This window comes from Populus alba, chromosome 1 (assembly GCF_005239225.2).
Source record: "Populus alba chromosome 1, ASM523922v2, whole genome shotgun sequence".
NCBI lineage: Eukaryota > Viridiplantae > Streptophyta > Magnoliopsida > Malpighiales > Salicaceae > Populus > Populus alba.
Window position 1 is genome coordinate 1 of NC_133284.1, and position 19,269 is coordinate 19,269.

Consider the following 19,269-nt stretch of genomic DNA (forward strand, 5'->3'; position numbering starts at 1 on the left):
ATATTAGATAAATTTGAAAAAAAAATTAATATTCATTAATAAAATTATATTTCCAGTTCATTTTCCATAGTACAAACCAAACACTGGAAAGTGTTTTCCAGTTCATTTTCCATAACACTACCAAACATCGAAAATACTTTTTCCGGAATTTCACTTCCAGGAATTTACTTTCCCCGGAATTCACTTTCCAAAAGGAATTCACTTTCCTGCAAACAAACGGAGCCTAAATAACTAATATTTAGTGGTGGTGATAACCTTTTCCTTAAGAAACTACATACATTTTATGAAGATTAAATTGTTAAAGTCATTTATACGAAACTCTTTATGTGCACGAGAGAACACCTTGCATGCCTTTTTATCTTAAATTAAGATTTTATAATCAATATCACACACAGCATTTATTTGTTTGGCATAAATTAACTCATTTTAAACACACGCACATGCGCGGACATATACGCTGTCTGTGAATCGCTTGAAGCCGAGAAAACACGTAAAACCAAACTCTTTCTAAATAGATTATCTCCAATCCCAGAAATGGAAGAGTTGAACGAACCCTCAATTGATTCCAACTCTGAGTAATTGAAATTTTTTATATAATGTTAATGAAAACTACGGTCTCCAAAAATTGAACACCTTGAGATGAGCTAACCGATAATAATCCAATAAGATGACGCTTGGGGATTTGAACACCCAGATCACTCCTCGCCAATCCGAGTTCGACCTCATGCAAAACGGCACCCCTTACCTCGTGGTAGGCCTCAGTCCTTGTCAGGAGGACCTTTCGCAACCCCAGTGCCAAATCCATACTCTCCCAGAAACTGCTTCTTCAGGAAGCAAATCTGTCTTTGTGCCCTCACAGAAGAAAGCTCAACTTGTGGTCTTTTGAACTTTGGGATTGGAGGCAACCTATCCTCTCGAGAAAGAAATGGCTGGTATAAAAAGCTGTACAGTATCACCCCAGCATAAAAATAGCCGCATACCCCAGCCTCAAGGGAATTCTTTGAATTTTTGAAAAAAAATTAGTATGGGGGAATGACTATGAAGCCATATCTTCCCAAATCTGTAAACGCGATTCAACACAGTTTGAGGCTTGCCTGTTTGCACCTCCTCCTGCAAAGGCTAAAACTAGTCAGAACCAACACAAAATAGCATACCAGTAGACTGTTATTTAACAATCCAAGCAGGCACAGGATAAGGAATTCCAAAACTGGTAGTTCAATCACAAAAACAACTACAAAGGCCAAAGCCGGCAACTTAAAAAACCATCTTCATCATAAGACCATGAAGTTTTGAGTATTGGGATTGGCCACTTCAGAGGATCATAGACTGTACAACAACTTTCTTATTTGAAAATGAGTTGAACCAACTCAGAAAATGTGTTGCATGAATGACCCGAAAGTAGTGTTAAGCTAACAGTATTGCCTATATGACAAGAAAACCCATGAAGCTCTAATTAGTGCGGAATAAAATATTTATTCTTAACACTTGGGCACATGCAGCACAACAGGCCCACAGCAAGCAAAGCCAGAGCCATGAGTTGGCCTATCAAATATACATCATTGCCGTTTAGTAGTATAATAAAACTCTACAAATATATCTCCATTTGACCACACCTAACTTGCATCCATTATAAAGCCATCCACCCAATCAACACTTCTGGTGAATAATATATTTGAATCATGTCACTGATGCAAAGCAAAATATATACAGAAGGGACAAAAGGAAGCAGAATATTATAGGTGCGAAAGGGGTCAATGTTGAATCAGCCTAAACATCTGACAGTTAAATAAGGTACCCATGACTTCCCCCAGGCCCTCCCTTGGATTCTACCATCCAGCCGGGAATAGATCGAAGAGGACTACTGACTGGCTTAGACAGATTTTGTTTCTACTCTAGAAGAAGAAACAGGGAAAAATTTGTTGACAAAAGCCTAAACAAGTTTCTCTCAGAATGTGCAATATACTTATTAGATAATAATAACTTAGAATACTAAATACTAATAAAACCACACCTCCACAAGGTCCATTGCGATAGCTAAATGTACATGTAAAATAAAAAAAAATTACTTCCAAGAGCTCAAATATATATATAAAGCAATTAGAACCATAAATCAAGATGAAACTGACAATGAAATCAGAAAACTCTAGACTTCTGGTTGCTAAGGCAGATGTAGCCTAAATTCTTCTTTCCATAGACAATTTAAGAAGCAAGGCATTCTAAACAGGACTGCAGCCTAACAAACTAAAGGCAGTACACTCCAGCAGAGTATTGCATGACATTTCCCAGACACCAGATTACATTACGTTGTCATCCAGTTAAAAGTTCTGATGCAGATGCCCTCTTCGAAGGAAATTTGATAGGATTCTATTTAAATTTCTTGCCAAAATTACTACATAATCCTTAAGGGCAGTAATTTGACTCTAAGTAAAGCTTGCGTGGTCACCTTCACCTGAGAAGCTTCAGCACTAGAAGTAGATCCATTGTCACAAATGCCATAATTTTGATCCTATAATTAAATAAAAAACCATGCAAATTAAGATACAATTTTTCATTCCTTACAATGTACAAGACAAAAGGACTATAAGAATTGAAAAGAAAGAAAGAAAGAAAATGGATGTAAAAGCACAAAATTTCAAACAGCAAGAAATTCCAGGACTCTTTCTTTGAGGTGTTACAGTGGGGTTCGGTCATTGGCGTGGTCTAGCTATTTTTCTCATTATTTTTTGTTCTTCACATAGCTCAGGCCCTGGATCCCTGCTTCCCTTTGGTCAATTTATCTGGAAAGAAAAGGAGTCCTCCCAGGTTAAGCTTTCAATTCACATGGTGGTTCTCAATATGGTTATGATGTCATAGAATGGATTTGTCTCCATATAAATATTTTATGTACATAGCAGTGAGAGGATGCAAAATCATCTTTTTCTACATTGCCCTATATGCATTTCAATAGCCTCTATATGAAACATGCCCTTAGGAGCTTTTAGGAGCCTGTGTGACTAGTGAACCCTTTTCTTAAGTTCACCTTTCTATTCCCTTGAAGGATGCCTTCTCCATCACACGCTGCGATCATTTATTCTCTTCCTCCTAAATAACATATTCTTCTTTCAACTAAAAACAATCACATGTGGCATTAAATACTTTTACATGTGCATTAGAGATGCAGTAGTATTTGAACTCTATTTTTAATGCTTTCCTAAATTATTCACAACTATACTCAGCCAAGTCACTAATACATTTCAAGACAACATATTAACCCTTCCAAATTTGGATGGAATGGCTATCATAATGCAGAGAAAAGAAAAAAAAAAGTTACCCTCTCCCTTCCTTCCATCAATGCACTTGCATCAAAAAAGTGGATTAAAAGAGCCACCGTTTCCTTCCTGCCTTATTCCTCCAGCAATTTCCTCCCTTCCACTTGAACCAAAATCAGGCATAAATGTCTATGGGCAAGTCATTTACGTCATTAAAAAGTATTATGCAAGAATAAAAGAAAAAACATGAAAAAAGAAAGCTTATATAGCAGTTGGAAGTGAAGATATCAAAGCCATCAATTGCAAGTTAAATAAGTAAAGAATGATATACGAATAGGTATAGCTTACCCCACGGAGACATTTGTTGTCTTTGTCCGTCTTCAAAGAGAGAATGAAGAAATAAGCTGGATCATAAATGGAACCCCCTAAAACAACATCAGAATCCGAGCACTGTCTAGCAACAGCAGCAGGAGTTGTTGGACTGAGAAAACTACTTCTTAGATCGAAATCAGCTTCTTGAGGAGCCAAAACTATCTATATATAGGAACGCCCAATCTGTAGATCTGAATCCATAACAATGAGGATGACATACCTCACTATAAAACCAATGATTTGCATTGCCAGAGTGAGTTTCACTGAAAAGACGAAGAACATTCCACGGTCGTCTGAGGAAATGTCCCTGCATACATAACGCACAAACAGATAATGCTTTCAATCAATACACATGTTACAAAAGGAAGAATCTCCCCCATGCAGTCCTTAATTAAGTATAATAATCCTAAAATAGAAAACCATAAAAACAAAAAAGAAAAGAAAAGAAAAGAAAATTAAGTAGATGTTGCACGGTTCCTTGTTAGATCGCCATTATTGTTGGGCAATCAGCCTCAAAGGAAGAAACGGATAGGGGGTTGATCCCCTTGAAGTAACTGAGAAGATAGTTATGAACAGGAATGCGCGCGCGCGTGTGTCAGCAACAGAGTACTAATTTGTAAGGGGGAAAATGGTAATGGCCAAGCTGCTTGTTTAAACACCAGGTGAAGGAAAACTAGAGTAGAATAGAAAAGTGAGGTGATAAAGGAAAGGAGGTACCAGATGGGGCGAGAGAAGAGGATGAACCAGGCAATGTCGAGGAGAAGAGAGGAAAAAAGGAGGACAGCGTAGGTGCGTCCAAGGCGCTGACTGCTGCTCTCAATGGCAACGAGGGCGAACAAAGAGATGGCCAAATTAATGAGCAAGACGCCGTTGTACAAAGCTCCAAGGGATCCAATCAATGAGCAACCAATCTACATACATAATAAACTAATCAGTAAATTGGGATTGAAATAAAAAAGAAGAAAAAAGATTTAGAGGAGAGAAAATGATAATGAGTTTGTTGTTTTATTTTTTTGTAAGTTATAATTATTGGAATAAGAAAATACCTGAATGTAAATGAAGAAATTAGGGCCAAATGTTGGAGAGAGTCGTAATCGCGAAGCCAACTCTGAAACCAGTGTTTGAAGAGATGAGCGGCAGTACAACATCCGCCGCCGCGCCGCCGCTACAAAACAACATCTCTGTCTCGTCCTCTCATACAAAATAGAAAATGATTTTGATAATAGATATCAAATAGATGAATCGCAACAAGAAGAAGAGGGGGAAGGAGAAAAGGCGCCTTTGGCCTTAAGCCTCATGGGCATCTATCAATCTTCTTCTTCCTTTGCCTTTTTCCTTTTTTTTTTTTTTAAATTTCGTCTTCTTTATCGCTTTTTCCTTTTTCTTGCTCTTCACCTTTCTTTGGATCTATCTATCTATGCATGTATGTTACAGTTACTAACATCCCCTCCTGATCTTGCATAACAGCAAAAAAAGCCAGCAACATTTATTGTTATTATAATTATAATCTTCACTCTTCAGGCTAGCTGTGTTGTGGCGGAGTGGGCTTGGGTTGGGCTTTCTCCTATTATTGGGCTTCATGGTTTATCAATCACTACTGACCCACCCACCCCATCCATCCATCGTCTCATTTTTTCGAGTGCGACCGCGTCACAGAGGTTGGAGGATCGACTGAGAGAGAGGGAGAGAGAGAGAGCGCAGGCAGACAGCTTAAGGTTTGATCGAAAGAGAAAGAAGAGGGATGGGTGAGGAAGGAGATAATAGTAATAATAGTAGCAGCAGCAGCAGCAGCAGCAGCTGGGAAGTAATGGAGGATCTGCAGCGAACTGTCAAGGAATCTAAGGATTCTGCAATTCGCTCCGCTCTTTCCTTCCAACAATCCTCTTCTTCCCATCTTCGCTCCTTTCAGGCAATTCCTTCTTTTATTTACAAACCATTATCATATATTCTAATCTGCGTTTATCCTCCCTTTTCTTTTCTTCTTTTAACTACATTTATTAATTAATCACTTCCGATTAATCGTCTTCCTAAATAAAGAAAATAATTCCCATCATATGCTTAGTAGATTGATGATTGACATTGCTTTGCAGGACCATGTACCAGAAGCCATTTCAAAGTTCAACTCTTACGAAAATACTTTCTTCTCCAAAGTTAAAGGTTCCCTACTTCTTTTTTGTTCAAAATGACACTTTATTTAGCACAACAAACACTATCTCTCTTAAATCAATTTGCTTTCTACTTAATTTTGTTATTCTCAGAGGAGTTGCTCACTGCCAAGGACCACCCAGCTGCTGCCATTGGACTTACTCTCACTGCCGGGCTCTTCCTCATGCGAGGTCTCCTCTTCTTTTCCACTCCTCTACCTATCCTACTCAATCTTGTTTCTCCTTTTTTTTTTTTTTTTTCTCAATAACTAGTAGGAAGAATTTAATGTATGTCTTCCTTTCTTTTAGCTCTCTCTACCTTCTTTTAATACCTTTTAGAATCCGAAATATACTGTAACCTGAATCACATCCATTCCTTTTTTATTTTTCCATCTTCTTGCAGCCCCTAAAAATATTTTTACCAAAGAAAATGATGATCTTGTGTCTTTGTCCCACAATGTCCCACAACTATATAATATATAGATCATCCTGTGTGCCAAAATCAGGCATAGTCGTAGTGGAAGCCATTTCACATCCTGGGCTTCATTCTATATTAGAAACTGCATAATCTAAGTGTTGATTTCACCCAACTCTTTGATAATAAAAGGAGTTCTTTTTGGGAAAAAAAAGAAGCTTATAGCAATTTATTCATTTAACTTAAGGAGACATATTTATAGCTCATTCAAGACTGGTTCGCACACTTCAATTCAAACTATCCTAGTACTGCCACAAAAATTATAGTGCTTGATTTTGCTTTCGCTTGATCATCCTTTACAATCATATAATATAAAGCATATATTTTGTTCCCTACTGGCTACTGCACCATAATATGAGCTGACATTTGAGGAGTTTTGCGCAGGGCCAAGAAGGTTTTTGTTTCGGAATACATTGGGTCGGTTTCAAAGTGAGGAGGTATCTACCCCCTTCATTTTAACTTGGTTACTATGTAAAATAAAAACCCTAAGATCCTAGATTTGTATTCCAATTAAAACTTGAAGGTTGCTTCTCATGTCTCGGATATGTTGTCATCTGTCTGTACACGTGCAGGCACAATTTCTAAGAGCAGAGAAGAATGTAAAAGAATTCAGCTTTTCTGTTGATTTAATGAAGAAGGAAAGCAGAAAACTGCTTGAAAGGGCATCTCTTGCTGAAAAAGAAATGAAAAATGGCCACACTGAGCTCCTGTAATTTGACTTTGTGATCTCTTATATGCTGCCATACTTTCATTAGTTATCTCAGGGTTGTTTATTCAATGCGTATATCTGTAGGGATACTGGGATTCAAATTCAGCGTCTTGCTAAATCAGTTTACAAGGTTGAAACCAAAACTGCAGGTCTGGATGCCAAAGACTTTCTCATTTTTCTTTGTTATGTCATAGAGTTGAGAACTTTGACCAGTCCTTGGGGCATTCTTTTCAGTTTTATAAGTGATGGGTTTGTGTTCGGTAATGAGATTTTTCCACTGAATTGTCATGGTGGAAGATAGGAAAAATCTCCTATGGTCTTGACTTGTTGGCTGTCAGAGATTAGCTATTTTTAAAATGATAGCTGGAAAACCTTGATTTTTCAACTTGAAGCATGGGGCACTCATGACCTTCATGAGCTGCTTGTTATCCATCAAGCATCAACCAATTAGCGAAGATTAAGTCATCAAGTCCAATATTCATCCCATTTTAAAAATTATCGTTGTGTTTGATTCCAGTTTTTGTGAGTTTGCATTAGATTTGATGGATGGACTTCGAGAAATTCCTGGCAGGGATGCTTTGAAACTTCGAGCTGAGGCAAGTCTTGACAATTCTCATTTGATAATTCTATCTTTTGATGGTGTTTGTATGTTGACCTGATTGATAACCATGTTGAAGGTTCTCTATCTTATATTTGATTAGGTTGCTTCTATGACCTCCCTTTTGAAGCAGCAAAGGGCTGCACTTGACAAGCGGATCATGAAGATTTCAGAACTAGGAATTCCTGTTTGATAGTTTAGAATGATGCTGAGGTTGAAAATTCTCGACTCCTGGATTTTGCTTAGTTCTCTCTTTTCCTTATGCTCCTGCTGTTCTCGAATTTTATAATACAACATAATGTGTTTGTGATGTAATGTGTTTGTGATGTAGAAGAGAAGGTGGGCTTTGTATTCCAGCATTCAAACCCCCTTACTCCTGCTCACAACTTGAACAGCCACAAATCCAACTTACGGTTTTTTTTCGTCCTGCAATGTCAAATACCAAACATTTGTTTTACCTGGAGATTCTCAAATTCCGTTGTATTTCCTGTTATTCAGTTCTCATATCTGCACATAATATGGTTATTCATTCATGGATTGACACATCTACTGGTAAAATATTTAGTAAAATGATCAAGTATAAGACAATGCAGAACTCGGATATCCAACATAATGTGATGTAACCTGCTGTGAATCACAATTTACATTCAATTCCCGGAAATATTTTTTTCATTTGTGAGCAAAATTTTCAAAGCCTAGTATGAAAGCTCCGAACTCTATTTTCTCATCTGCGTGAATAATTCTGGAGGTTTTCCAGTTCCTCCCAGATTACCGCTGAAAGAAGAGAAACCATCAATTCCTTGTTGGCTGCCTCCTTCATTACCAGAGAGAGCTGAAAAACCACCAGCACCTTGTTGGCTCCCAAAAGCCCCAAATCCACTACCCGTGCAAATTTGCATTACAAATCAGCAAAGGCATCGAATGCATTAAACAAAAAACGAGGAAAATAGAATATTAGCCAATAATGCTACCTGTGGTAGCAAATCCACCTCCACCTGAAGCCGCACCACCAAATCCAACACCAGAAGCCACACTATCGAATCCACTACACGCAGCCGCACCAGCAAACCCTGCACCAGAAGATCCCAAAGCAGCAAACCCACCACTTATAGAAGCAACACCGGCAAACCTGCCAGCAGTTGCAGCACTTGCAAAGCCACCTGTTGAACTACTAGTAGCAAAGCCACCATCAAAATTACTGGTAGAATCAAAACCACTTCCAGGTAAACCAGCTCCAAACTGTCTACTGCCCAAAAGTGCCAAGAACTGATCCCAGTGCTTGTTGTCCTGGGCCAATCTGTGCTGGCTGGCCACACTGGCTTTGAGCAGGAGCTTGAGCAACTGCTCCTGTAGCAAGGCCACCACAGAATGCACCCATATCTGTTGGTGGAGACGGTTGTGAAGGCTGTGGAGATTGAAAGTTGAAAGATGCAGGTCGAAAAAGCCACCAGAGAATGCACCCATATCTTTTGGAAAGGTTGACTTTTTCCAGCAGGGGGTTGAGGCTCTGTTTTAAGCGATTCTGACACTGAAGGGGTAGGAGTGGGGTAAAAATTAGGTGCGGTTTTGCCCATAAGAGGCTGATTCTTCTTTTTTAAGGGACTCTGATGTCAAATGTGAAGGAGTTGGATGTCTAGAAGGTGGAGTTTTTTCCTAGAGGGGGCTGCAGCTCCTTGGAAGTCTCTGAGGTTAGAGATGGAGTAAATGAGGGTAACACTGTCTTGGGGGCCTGAAAAGATAATGAAATGGAAGAAGGTAAAACAGGGGAGAAAGAAACTGATGACAGGGATGTTGAAGCTGTGCTTGATGGCATTGTGCCTGACGAGATCAGTGTAGATACTGATGATGGGATGTTTGCTAATATATTGATCATTGTAGATGAGGAAACTGAAAGCGATATTGAGACTGCTGGAGAAGAAGAGGCTTTTTCACTAGGCTGACTTGTGCTAGTTGCAACATTGATACGAGGAACTTTTCCAGGTAGGGCGGGAGCAACAGGAGTAGCACCGACAGAAGAGCATGGAGGCTCATGATTTTTACTAGCAGATTTAAAAAATGAACCTTTGGTGTTTGCTGGTCCATGCTTCAAACTTTCAATTGCTGACTTTGCGAGCGCAGTACTGTAAGTGGAAACAAAAATCTCATTTGGCTTCTTCGGAAACAACGATGTCTGTGTTGGTGACACTGTTGAGACAGCAGATTTTTTATTTAGGTTAGTTTCATTTTGCTGAATAGACTTGGTCTCATTGATCAAAACAGATTTGGGCTCCTCAATATGAGAAAACATACTCTTTGATTTATCAGCATTCATATTGTAAGTTTCCCTGGTATGTTTGTCTTCTGCTGTCAGCAATACTAGCGATGAGGAAACCGATAAGGTCATTGCATTGTTACTTTGCAATGCAGGAGACCTCAATGCCAGAGGGTGTGATGGCAACAGAGGATCAGTTGCCAATTTAAATGCAGCAGGTGGTTTTATCTCGACTGCCCGTTTGGTGAATCCATACTGTAAGCCTGCTTAAACATAGAAAAAGCCATCATCAGTTGTTTTTTCTTCATATGCATATAGATAATAAGCAAACATGCCTGAAGTGCTCTTTCATCTTAACTTAGTAATAGCTCACCTTTGCTTTCAGATGGGTGCGAGAAAGATGATGGAAATGTCCGGTTTTCTTGGTGAACTGCTGATCTGTCCACCGAGCTAACATCTTGACTATCCTTCAACAAGGATGACCTATCCACACTTTTCTTCTGACTTTCTTGCAAAAGCACCCTTTTTACAGTAGTGTTTGTAGGCTCAAAACTAGCCCGGCTCTGCAGCTCGGGTCATAATTAACATGCATGTTAATGTTTCCAGAAAATCTATCAGCTCACAGGATGAGATGAGATACTTGGAAGTTAATTTAATAAAAGCATAACTCGAAGTTGTAAGAAAATAGTTAATAAAAGCATAATCAAGTTGGAAGAAAATAGTAACAGGAATTTGCGGTTATCTTCCAAGTTAAAAATGCGTCTGCTAATTTAGAGGCCCATATATTTTAGTATAATCTTATGAACACTGAAACCGAACTGCACTTCTGAATGGATTCTAAACTTGTCTATGAAGATTCAATCATCATTTATTTTTATCTTCAAGTTTTGTATTAAATCTTAGTGGTGTACGGCTTCATCTCCTGACTTGTTTACCTGTGAAGTAATTTGTTTGTTTTAAACATAAGAAGTTGCATCGTCAAAAAGTCAAGGGGAAAGAGAGCAAGTGAAATCCACAGCACAAGCAACAAAGCAGAATAATCTGAGCGAAGCTCTATTCATATTTCTAATTGAACAGTTTAGTAGATTAATTCCATGCCTGTAAGAAAGAATTTGGCTATCTGCAAAAGCAAACTAGCTTCAGTGAATTGAGTATCACTAGAGGACCAACTCAAGACAGCTAAATTTCAATTCCAACTAGTTGCGGTTGGCAAGTAAATAACACTAGAGGGGCACCAGAGGGGAGAGCATCAAGATTGATAAAAGTGGCTTGAAAAAGAATTACCTGATCCAGTGAGTCCCTCCTCCTCCTTGAAGTTTCTGGATCACAACTCTTCATAGCACTTGCTCGGTGTCTCCTAGACTTACCTTTGGTGGCAGTAGAACCAGGAGAAAGTAAAAGTTTCTTCAATGATGAGGTATCACTAACTTCCGTTGCATCTGGTGAGCTAAAAGAGGCATCATAGGGAATCCCAATTGTTTCAAAAAGCTCATTCTTTACTTCTTTTTGTTCTACAGGTGATTCTTTACTTCCTTTTGAGAGACTTTCAGAAAGTTGTTCAGCAGCTGCAAAATGTGAACTCATTGTGTTTTGTAAACTATGCAAGGACAGGAAGTGTCTACCTTTCTGGGTTAGGTAACAATACATTGGTGAAAAGCAACAAGCGATGGAGTGCATAGTACTAACCGTCATATACAAGCTAAACATCTAATGTCAACTATACCTTGAAGGCACTTGTCTACTCTGCAAAGCTATCCGATCTGAGTGAGATCCATCATTTCCACCAAAACTCCGAAGTTCAAGGGTATTGAAGTGTCTCTCCAATTGAATCAACTGATTGGTCAACTCCTGGAAAAGGGATTAAGGTTTAGCACTGTCAGGAGGGATAATCTCACAAGTAAACAGTATTCCTGGAATAGTATTTCCTACCAGATTGTTGTAATTTATTGTTGTGTCATTGAAATGATATTTATATCAATATGACATGTACACTTCTGCATCTCGGTTACTGAAAGTTTCCATATTAAGACATTTTTCGAGTTCTTCAATTCAAGAAAATGAATATACTGCTAGTAATAACAAGACATTTCCAAAACTTAAGAATACCTTGCACAGTTTTATATAGAACATGTTGGATCTCTCCAAGCCGCTCATCCATCATGTTCTGCAATGAACATTGAGACATCAATGAAACACTTGAAGCAAACTACAAACATCATGACACACCTTATACAGCTTACATAATTCACAGAAATGTGCATGCTTACGGACATGCAGATCTGAATAGACTGTTACCATGGAAAATCATATTTCACATCCGAGTTAAAATGCCATAGTTTCGTAGATGGTCAGCTCAGAAGTGACAAGATAATGCAAGAGAAATTCTGAAATGTTTTCTGTATATTTCACTAAGAGAGTTACAATATATATATACATCAAGAATGATCAAATCCCTTAATTCTAGGGTCTAATAAACATAATTAGATCCCTTAATCCTAGGCCTAGACAATAATGAAAATTTTAGAGAGATAATCAAGGGATATATAGCTATGAAAGAAACTAAATAAAGAAAGAAGAATATAATATATAGCTATAAAAGAAACTAAGGAAAGAAGAATATATTGACATCCCCCCTCAAATCGATGCTGGTAGTTCTAACAACATCAATTTACTATTGAGAAACTTATGTCATTGGCGTGTCAAAGCTTTTGTAAAGGCATCAGCTATTTGAAGATTAGTATTAAGATGAGGAAGAGTGATAACACCTAATGTAATGAAAGTCCACCTCTATGTACTTTGTGCGTTCATGATATACCGGATTCGCAGCTATTTGAATAACACTAGTATTATCACCATGAAGTGGAGTAGGATCAGTTGGAGGGAACCCAAGTTTAGAAATAAGACCACATAACCACACAATTTCAGAACAAGCTACAGACATGGCTCTATACTTAACCTCTATAGAAGGTTTAGAGACACAGTCTTTCTTCTTACACTTCTAAGAAATCAAAGCATCTCCAAGAAAAATGCACCAGCCTATGATAGACTTCCTAGTATTCAAGCAGCTAGCTCAATCTACATCACTATATGAAGTCAAATTAAGAGTAGATTGTTTAGGAAAAAACAACCCACGAGTAGGTGACCCAATTAAGAATCTAATAATACGACGAACTGCAGCAAGATGAAGATGTCGAAGTGCCTGCATAAATTTGCTAACTATATGGACAACATAGGAGATATCAGGCCTTGTAATTGTTAGGTAGATAAGACTACCAACAAGTTGCCTATATAAAAAAGGATCAGGCAAAAGCTCGCCTTCATCTTTTAGGTATTTCACATTTACCTCCATTGGTGTATCAACCGTAGTAGCATCCTTTAAACTCGTTAGCTCAATGAGATCTTAAATATATTTATGTTGATTTAAGAACAAACCATGATCTCTAGAGTGAACTTCTAGCCCCAAAAAATATGTGAGATATCCAAGATCTTTCATTTGAAATGTATTATGCAACATATGTTGAAGCTTTGTGACCAGTCCAATGTCATTACCAGTGATGATAATATCATTGACATAGACTAAGAGAAATACCATACCAGTGGTGGTCTTGTAAAAGAAAAGTGATGAATCATATTGACTTTGTGTGAAGGAGTATGTGAGAAGAGTGTTATGAAACTTCTCAAACCAGGCTCTAGGTGTCTGTTTTAACCCATACAAAGAGCTTCTTAGCTTGCAAACTTCATTAGAAGCCGTTGTGGACATACCAGTTGGAAGTTTCATATAAATCTCTTCCTTAAAATCCCCATGCAAGAAGGCATTTTCTACATCCATCTGATGTAAAAGCCAAGTTTTAGAAGATGCAATAGCAAGAATTGTTCTCACCATGGTCATCTTAGCAACTGGTGCGAATGTTTCTTCATAGTCGAAGCCATATTCTTGTTTATTGCCAATAGCAACCAATCGAGCTTTGTATCTATCTAAAGAGCCATCAGACTTGAGTTTCACAGTATAGACCTACTCACTACCAATGGGCTTAACATGTGGAGGACAAGAAATAATGTCCCAAGTATGATTTGCCTCAAGTGCTTGAAGTTCTGCCTCCATTGCTTGTTGCCAGCACTCATGTTCTCTAGCTTGTTTATAACAAGTGGGAATGGAAATAAAAGACAAAGGAGTAGATATAGCCGTAGGAGTTAAAAAACCATACCTTTCAGGAGGTTTGTGAGGTCTTTTACGAAGAGGTGGTGGATCATAGGAAGTGGGTAGAATAGGATCGAATGCCAAAGGAAGATGTGAAGGAACCTTAGTGAGACCTGTAAAAGGATCAGAAGTAGGAGTGCGTCTATAATAAACATAACCAGGTTTAAACCTTTGTACTAGTGTTGGCGGCTCAGGAAAATATGGTAGAACAGATAGAGAAGGAAGTGCTGAAGTCTGTTGTGTGCGAAAGAAGGGCTGATTTTCAAAAAAGATGACATTCCTAGAGACACGAGTTCGACATGCATGTGGATCATAACAAAGAAATCCTTTTTAGGTTCTAGCATATCCTAAGAAAGCACACTTGACAGATTGGGCAATAAGTTTATTTATGTCATGTGCAGGAAGGTGAACAAAACAAATACATCCAAAAATATAAAGATTGGAATAATTTGGTGCATATCCAAACAAATGAAAGTATGGAGAATCATTGTTCAAGTTGGGAGATGATAATCGATTAATCAAATAAACAACAATACACAAAGCTTCACACCAAAAATGAGAAGGAACACATGACTCAATTAGAAGAGTTCAAACGACATCAAGAAGATGATGATTCTTTCTTTTAGCCACATTGTTTTGTTGTGGGGTGAAAGGAAAAGAATGTTGTGATATGATCCCATGACTTTTGTTGTAACCCATTTTTGGGTCCCCGTAAAAAAATAAAATAGATAGCCAAAGAAGGTTAGAAAAATGACAAGAGGCAGAAGCGCTCGGAAAATGGTCAGAAAATTGGTCAAGGAGTATAAAGATACAAAGATTGGATTTTTGACAAAATATTCTTGAAGGATGAGAACCCTATTGAGAAGAAAATTTTGAATTTTGAGGAGAGAAGCCCAAATTTGGATGTTTATGGGTTTAATTGTTTTTTTTATTGGATTTATAGGGGATTTGATTGCAAGAAAATTGATTTTTTTAAGTCAATTTGGGCTTTAAATTGAAGAAATTAAGTCCTGGGGCCAAATTTTATGATTTTTAGGAATTTATTAAGTCAAATAAGGGGTTTAATTGCATAAATATTGAAGTTTAATGGCCAATTAGGGGTTTAATTGTGAAAATCCGAAACCAGGGACCCAATTTGGAAAAGGCGCAAAGATAGGGGGCTGTTTGGAGTTGATTGAGGGCCTAATTGAAGAAATTGGAAGTTTATTGATCAATTGAGGGCTAAATTGCATAATTTAGAGGCCAAGGACCAAAGTGGAAAAGGCGGCCAACTTGGCGGACAAGACCGAAATTGTCAGGGACGTAATTGAAAGGAACAAAAATAATTGGGGGACTGATGTGAACGTTGGCGCATTTCTGGCGCCAAATTTAAATGAAACGGCGCGTTTTCTCCAAAACGACGCCGTTTCATGCGTTTAAAAAAAAAAAAAAAAAAAAAAAGGACCAAACGGTGCCGTTTTGAACGGCACTGTTTCTCTTCTTCTTCCCCCCCGCAGGCGTAGCAGAGGAGAGGAAAACCGGGGTTTTTTGTCCCCGCTCTCTCCTCACGTGCCATGGCCCGACGCCCCACACTTTGGGACCCCCGAAGCCGAAGCCGCTGGCCGACCACCCGCCGCGCCACCGAACCCGAGAGAAGCACCTTGGCAGCGGCGCCTGCCGACCAGCACGCCTTGTTCCCCCATGCATGCCCCGATATTGCCTATAAATAGAGAAGAAGCAGAGTGAGAAGGGGGGAGGACCGATGGAGTGACCCGAAAAAAAAAAAAACAACAAAAAACCGAGACAGTTGAGAGAGAGAGGAAGAGAGAGAAACACCATAACAGAGGAGAGAGTTACCAAAAAAACCCAAGAAAACCGAAAGTAAAGGGAAGGTTTGAAACCAGAAGGGAAGTGAGAAAACCGAAACCAAGCAAACGAACCGAGAGGACGTCGCCGGACCACTTGGAATTCGCCGTGAGGAGTCGACAGGAGTAGGTCACTGCCACCGCCTCCACCGCAGCACCGCCAGCCAGCCATCGTCTCCGCCGCGCCAGGTACGCCTCCTCCCCTGCACCTTTTTTTTTATCTTGTTTTATTTCTTGCCCCCTGCATGCAGAATCGTTTCTGCATGCAGGAGGCACGGGGGGAAAATAATTCCCCCCGTTCATTTCTTTTTTTCTTTTGGGCCAGACAGGGTCTGGCCCAATGATTTGGGTCTGGGCCGGTCTGGCCCAGATTGCGGGTCTGGGCCGGTCCGGCCCAGAAGACAAGACACTGTTGGGCCGAGTCCGGCCCAACGTCTTTTGGGGCTGGAGTCCGGCCCAATTAATTGGGCCGGCCCAGCCCATTTAATATATTATATTATATTATTATATTATTATATTATGCATGTGTGTGTATATATGTTTTTTTTTTCTAAAAAAATAAAAAAAAAAATAAAAAATAAAAAAATTTGAAAAAAAAAAATATATTGTTGTTCTTGGTATATATTGATTTGTTTTTTTTTTTTTATACTATGGGGATATAATTTCAGTATTTAAAAAACACCTGTTTTCGTAAAAGAAAAAAAAATGTTTTGTTTTCATGCATACGGCCAATACACTAGCATGTTTTTGAATGTTCTTTTTATATAAAAAAAAATATTGGAAGCTTTGAAAATGTGTTTCGCATAGATTTCTTAAACACAAAAATCATTTTTTTGCATTTGTGGATTTTACAACCCGTTTGTAAAACTCCAAAGGGTATTGGCCAATATTCCAAAAAACTATAAAAATCTTATTTTGGGAGGAGAAGTTGTGATTATTGTTCACCGCTAATGTTTGGATGAAGAAATCCTTAAAAGGACGAACATCCAAAATATTATCGGGAGTAATAAATCAACGCACATGTTTTGAAAGAAGCTTTGGCTGCAATCGAGAATATTTCAAAATTATTTTTTTCTCCACGGTTTACGAGCCGTGAAAAGTAATTTTTTTTTTTTTAGGAATTGTGAAATTTTCTTCGTTCTTTTTATTCTCTTTTCCTTGCGATTTACGAGTTGACGGGATTAGAAAACACCAACACCATAGACTATAGAGCAAACCAAACACCAAGCAGCTTACCTTAGGTAGGGCGTATTAGGGGTGCTAGTACCTTCCCTTTACGCAACCAGTCCCTTGCCTTAGAATTTCTAAAAGACCAGTTAGGGTTCCTAGTGACCAAATACTAGGTGGCGACTCCAAAGAACTAAATCATTAGAACACAACGAAAATCGCCAGCCGATGTCGTGCCTTTATCAATTTTTTGAGGGGAGGGTGTGACAGAATGGCGACTCCACTGGGGATGTTAGGACTAAGCTTGATTTGTTTGTTTTTGTTTGTTTGTTTATGTTATATGTTATTGGTTTTTGTTTTCTTATGATGTTTTGTTTAAAAGCTTTAGCATATATCTTTACATTCTATAATACATGCCATAGTCATGCATCACTTTATTATTATTATTATGTTTTGGAGGGCACACACATGTAACTCTAAGTTTAAGTGGGGGACTAGCAGCTTGCCTTATGACTTGAGTCAAGGCTTAAGTTTGTGTAAACCCCAACTCTTTGCTGAGTGTTTAGACTGATAGTGATTGGTACACGTGCCATCCCACTATCTGCTGGACCTCCATATCGCCTTTACGAGGGTGATCACTGGAACAGCAAGAGACCCTCTTTTAGAGACCTAGTAGTAAACCTACCCTATGTCTCACGTAAAAAAACTAGAACCTATCCTTAGGGTGTATGTTCCGATATAAATCTTTTGCATCGAAACAAGACTAACCCCCCATGCATTTTGAATTGCAGGATTTGTGAACGAAATGACCATCACCAAACCTTCCATAGAGTATGGAAAGAATTCTGAACTGTCACAATTGATTGAAGGAGACTGCCTTAGAAGCGATGCTAAGAAGATGTCGCCAATCAAGAACCTGAATTGCATATTGAATGAGGTGAACAAGTTAACGACTCATTTTCAGAATGTGGATAAAGATGCATTTTTTAGGAAATACGGACGTTTGATGGAAATCGCAAAGGTAGAAGTTTTAAGCCCAGCTGTGCGAGCCTTAGTTCATTTTTGGGATCCAGAATACCGATGTTTCTCCTTTGGAAGCGTGGACTTGTGCCCCACGATTGAGGAATATGGATTGTTGACCGAGTTTCCGAATGAATGGAGGATGCTAGAGTTGGAAAAGGAGTCAGAAGTAGAAAAAGAGAGATTGATTGCCTTAGGTATATTTGGCCTTGTGTTGTTCCCAAGTCAGACTGGTTTAGTAAGCTTGGAGGCCGCCGCTGCTTATGTGGAGTATGAGAACACACAGATCAATCCAGTGGTTGCTATCTTAGCCGAAACATTTTTGACACTTAACCATTGTAGAAAGCTGGAAAAGGAGCAATGAGATGCTGCACGCAACTGTTGTATATTTGGATGGTGAGCCATATCGAAACAAAGAAACCTGTTTTCAAATAATTTTTGGTGGTTCACTCAAAAACCCTAAAGATTGTGGAAGAAGAAGAATGGGGAGATCTAGACAACCAGGGTTGGGTTGATAAATTGGAAGGATTACCTAAATAGCGATTTAAATGGAGAGCCATGGGTAATAACAACGAAGGTCCTAATGAGTTGTGGACAAAGGCATTGGGTACCATTGGTGGGGATTACGGGTTATGTGAGTTTGCTCCGACTTTAGTGGTAAGACAATTCGGGGGCATACAGTTTTGTTTCCCAGAACTATGGGAATTGCTCAATTCTTTGGTCTGTTCAAAGATCCCATGGCAAAAGAAGTTTTGGAGATCATCAAACAAGATTGGAAGCATCTAGTGTTCGGTTGGAAATAGAAGGTTTGAGAGATCCAAGTGTGAGCGAAGGATATGTTAAAATGGAGAGCCTCAGCTGCTTCAGCCATGCCTTGCGCTATAGAGGAGCCTATTAAGGGAAAAGAGGTTAATATTGAAGATGATTTAGCTGCTTCAGCCATGCCTCGTGTAGAAGTCAAATCTCATATCATAGAGGAACCCTCAAAAGAAAGAGGGTTAAACGGTGAATTGAGAAGGCAAGTGGACAAACTAAGGATAGAGTTGAGCAAGAGCAGAAAGGACAAGGCGACGTTGGAAGGAATGATGCTAGAAGATGAATAAAAGGAGAAACATTTCTAGATGAGCAAAATACAGTCTAGAGATGCGAAATAACCAAGCTTGAGTTAAAAGTTGGTTGAGGAGAAGATTGCTAGGTGAAAGGAGTGAGAAGGAGCTTAAAGGGTTTGAGTTTGGAATTGGAT

General features: G+C 38.8%; 1 protein-coding gene and 1 pseudogene across 1 annotated transcript; one reads left to right on the plus strand and one right to left on the minus strand.

Annotated features, from left to right (window-relative positions):
* Positions 1-3,624: 3,624 nt before the first annotated feature.
* LOC118035868 (uncharacterized) lies at positions 3,625-5,243 on the minus strand (annotated as a pseudogene).
* Positions 5,244-5,245: 2 nt separating this feature from the next.
* On the plus strand, positions 5,246-8,003 carry LOC118035869 (RGS1-HXK1-interacting protein 1). Its single transcript, XM_035041520.2, has 8 exons — positions 5,246-5,529; positions 5,711-5,777; positions 5,879-5,956; positions 6,624-6,676; positions 6,812-6,948; positions 7,033-7,097; positions 7,486-7,544; positions 7,650-8,003. Exons 1-8 carry the CDS (start codon positions 5,362-5,364, stop codon positions 7,737-7,739), a joined length of 717 nt encoding a protein of 238 aa, XP_034897411.1. The 5' UTR covers positions 5,246-5,361; the 3' UTR covers positions 7,740-8,003.
* The last annotated feature ends 11,266 nt before the right edge of the window (positions 8,004-19,269 follow it).

Bases quoted from the DNA above. Each gene is read 5' to 3' on its own strand.
- LOC118035869 (XM_035041520.2), top strand. From the start codon at position 5,362: ATGGGTGAGGAAGGAGATAATAGTAATAATAGTAGCAGCAGCAGCAGC. The intron at 5,778-5,878 runs GTTCCCTACTTC...TGTTATTCTCAG, and splicing joins TTTCTTCTCCAAAGTTAAAG to AGGAGTTGCTCACTGCCAAG. The intron at 6,677-6,811 runs GTATCTACCCCC...GTACACGTGCAG, and splicing joins GTCGGTTTCAAAGTGAGGAG to GCACAATTTCTAAGAGCAGA.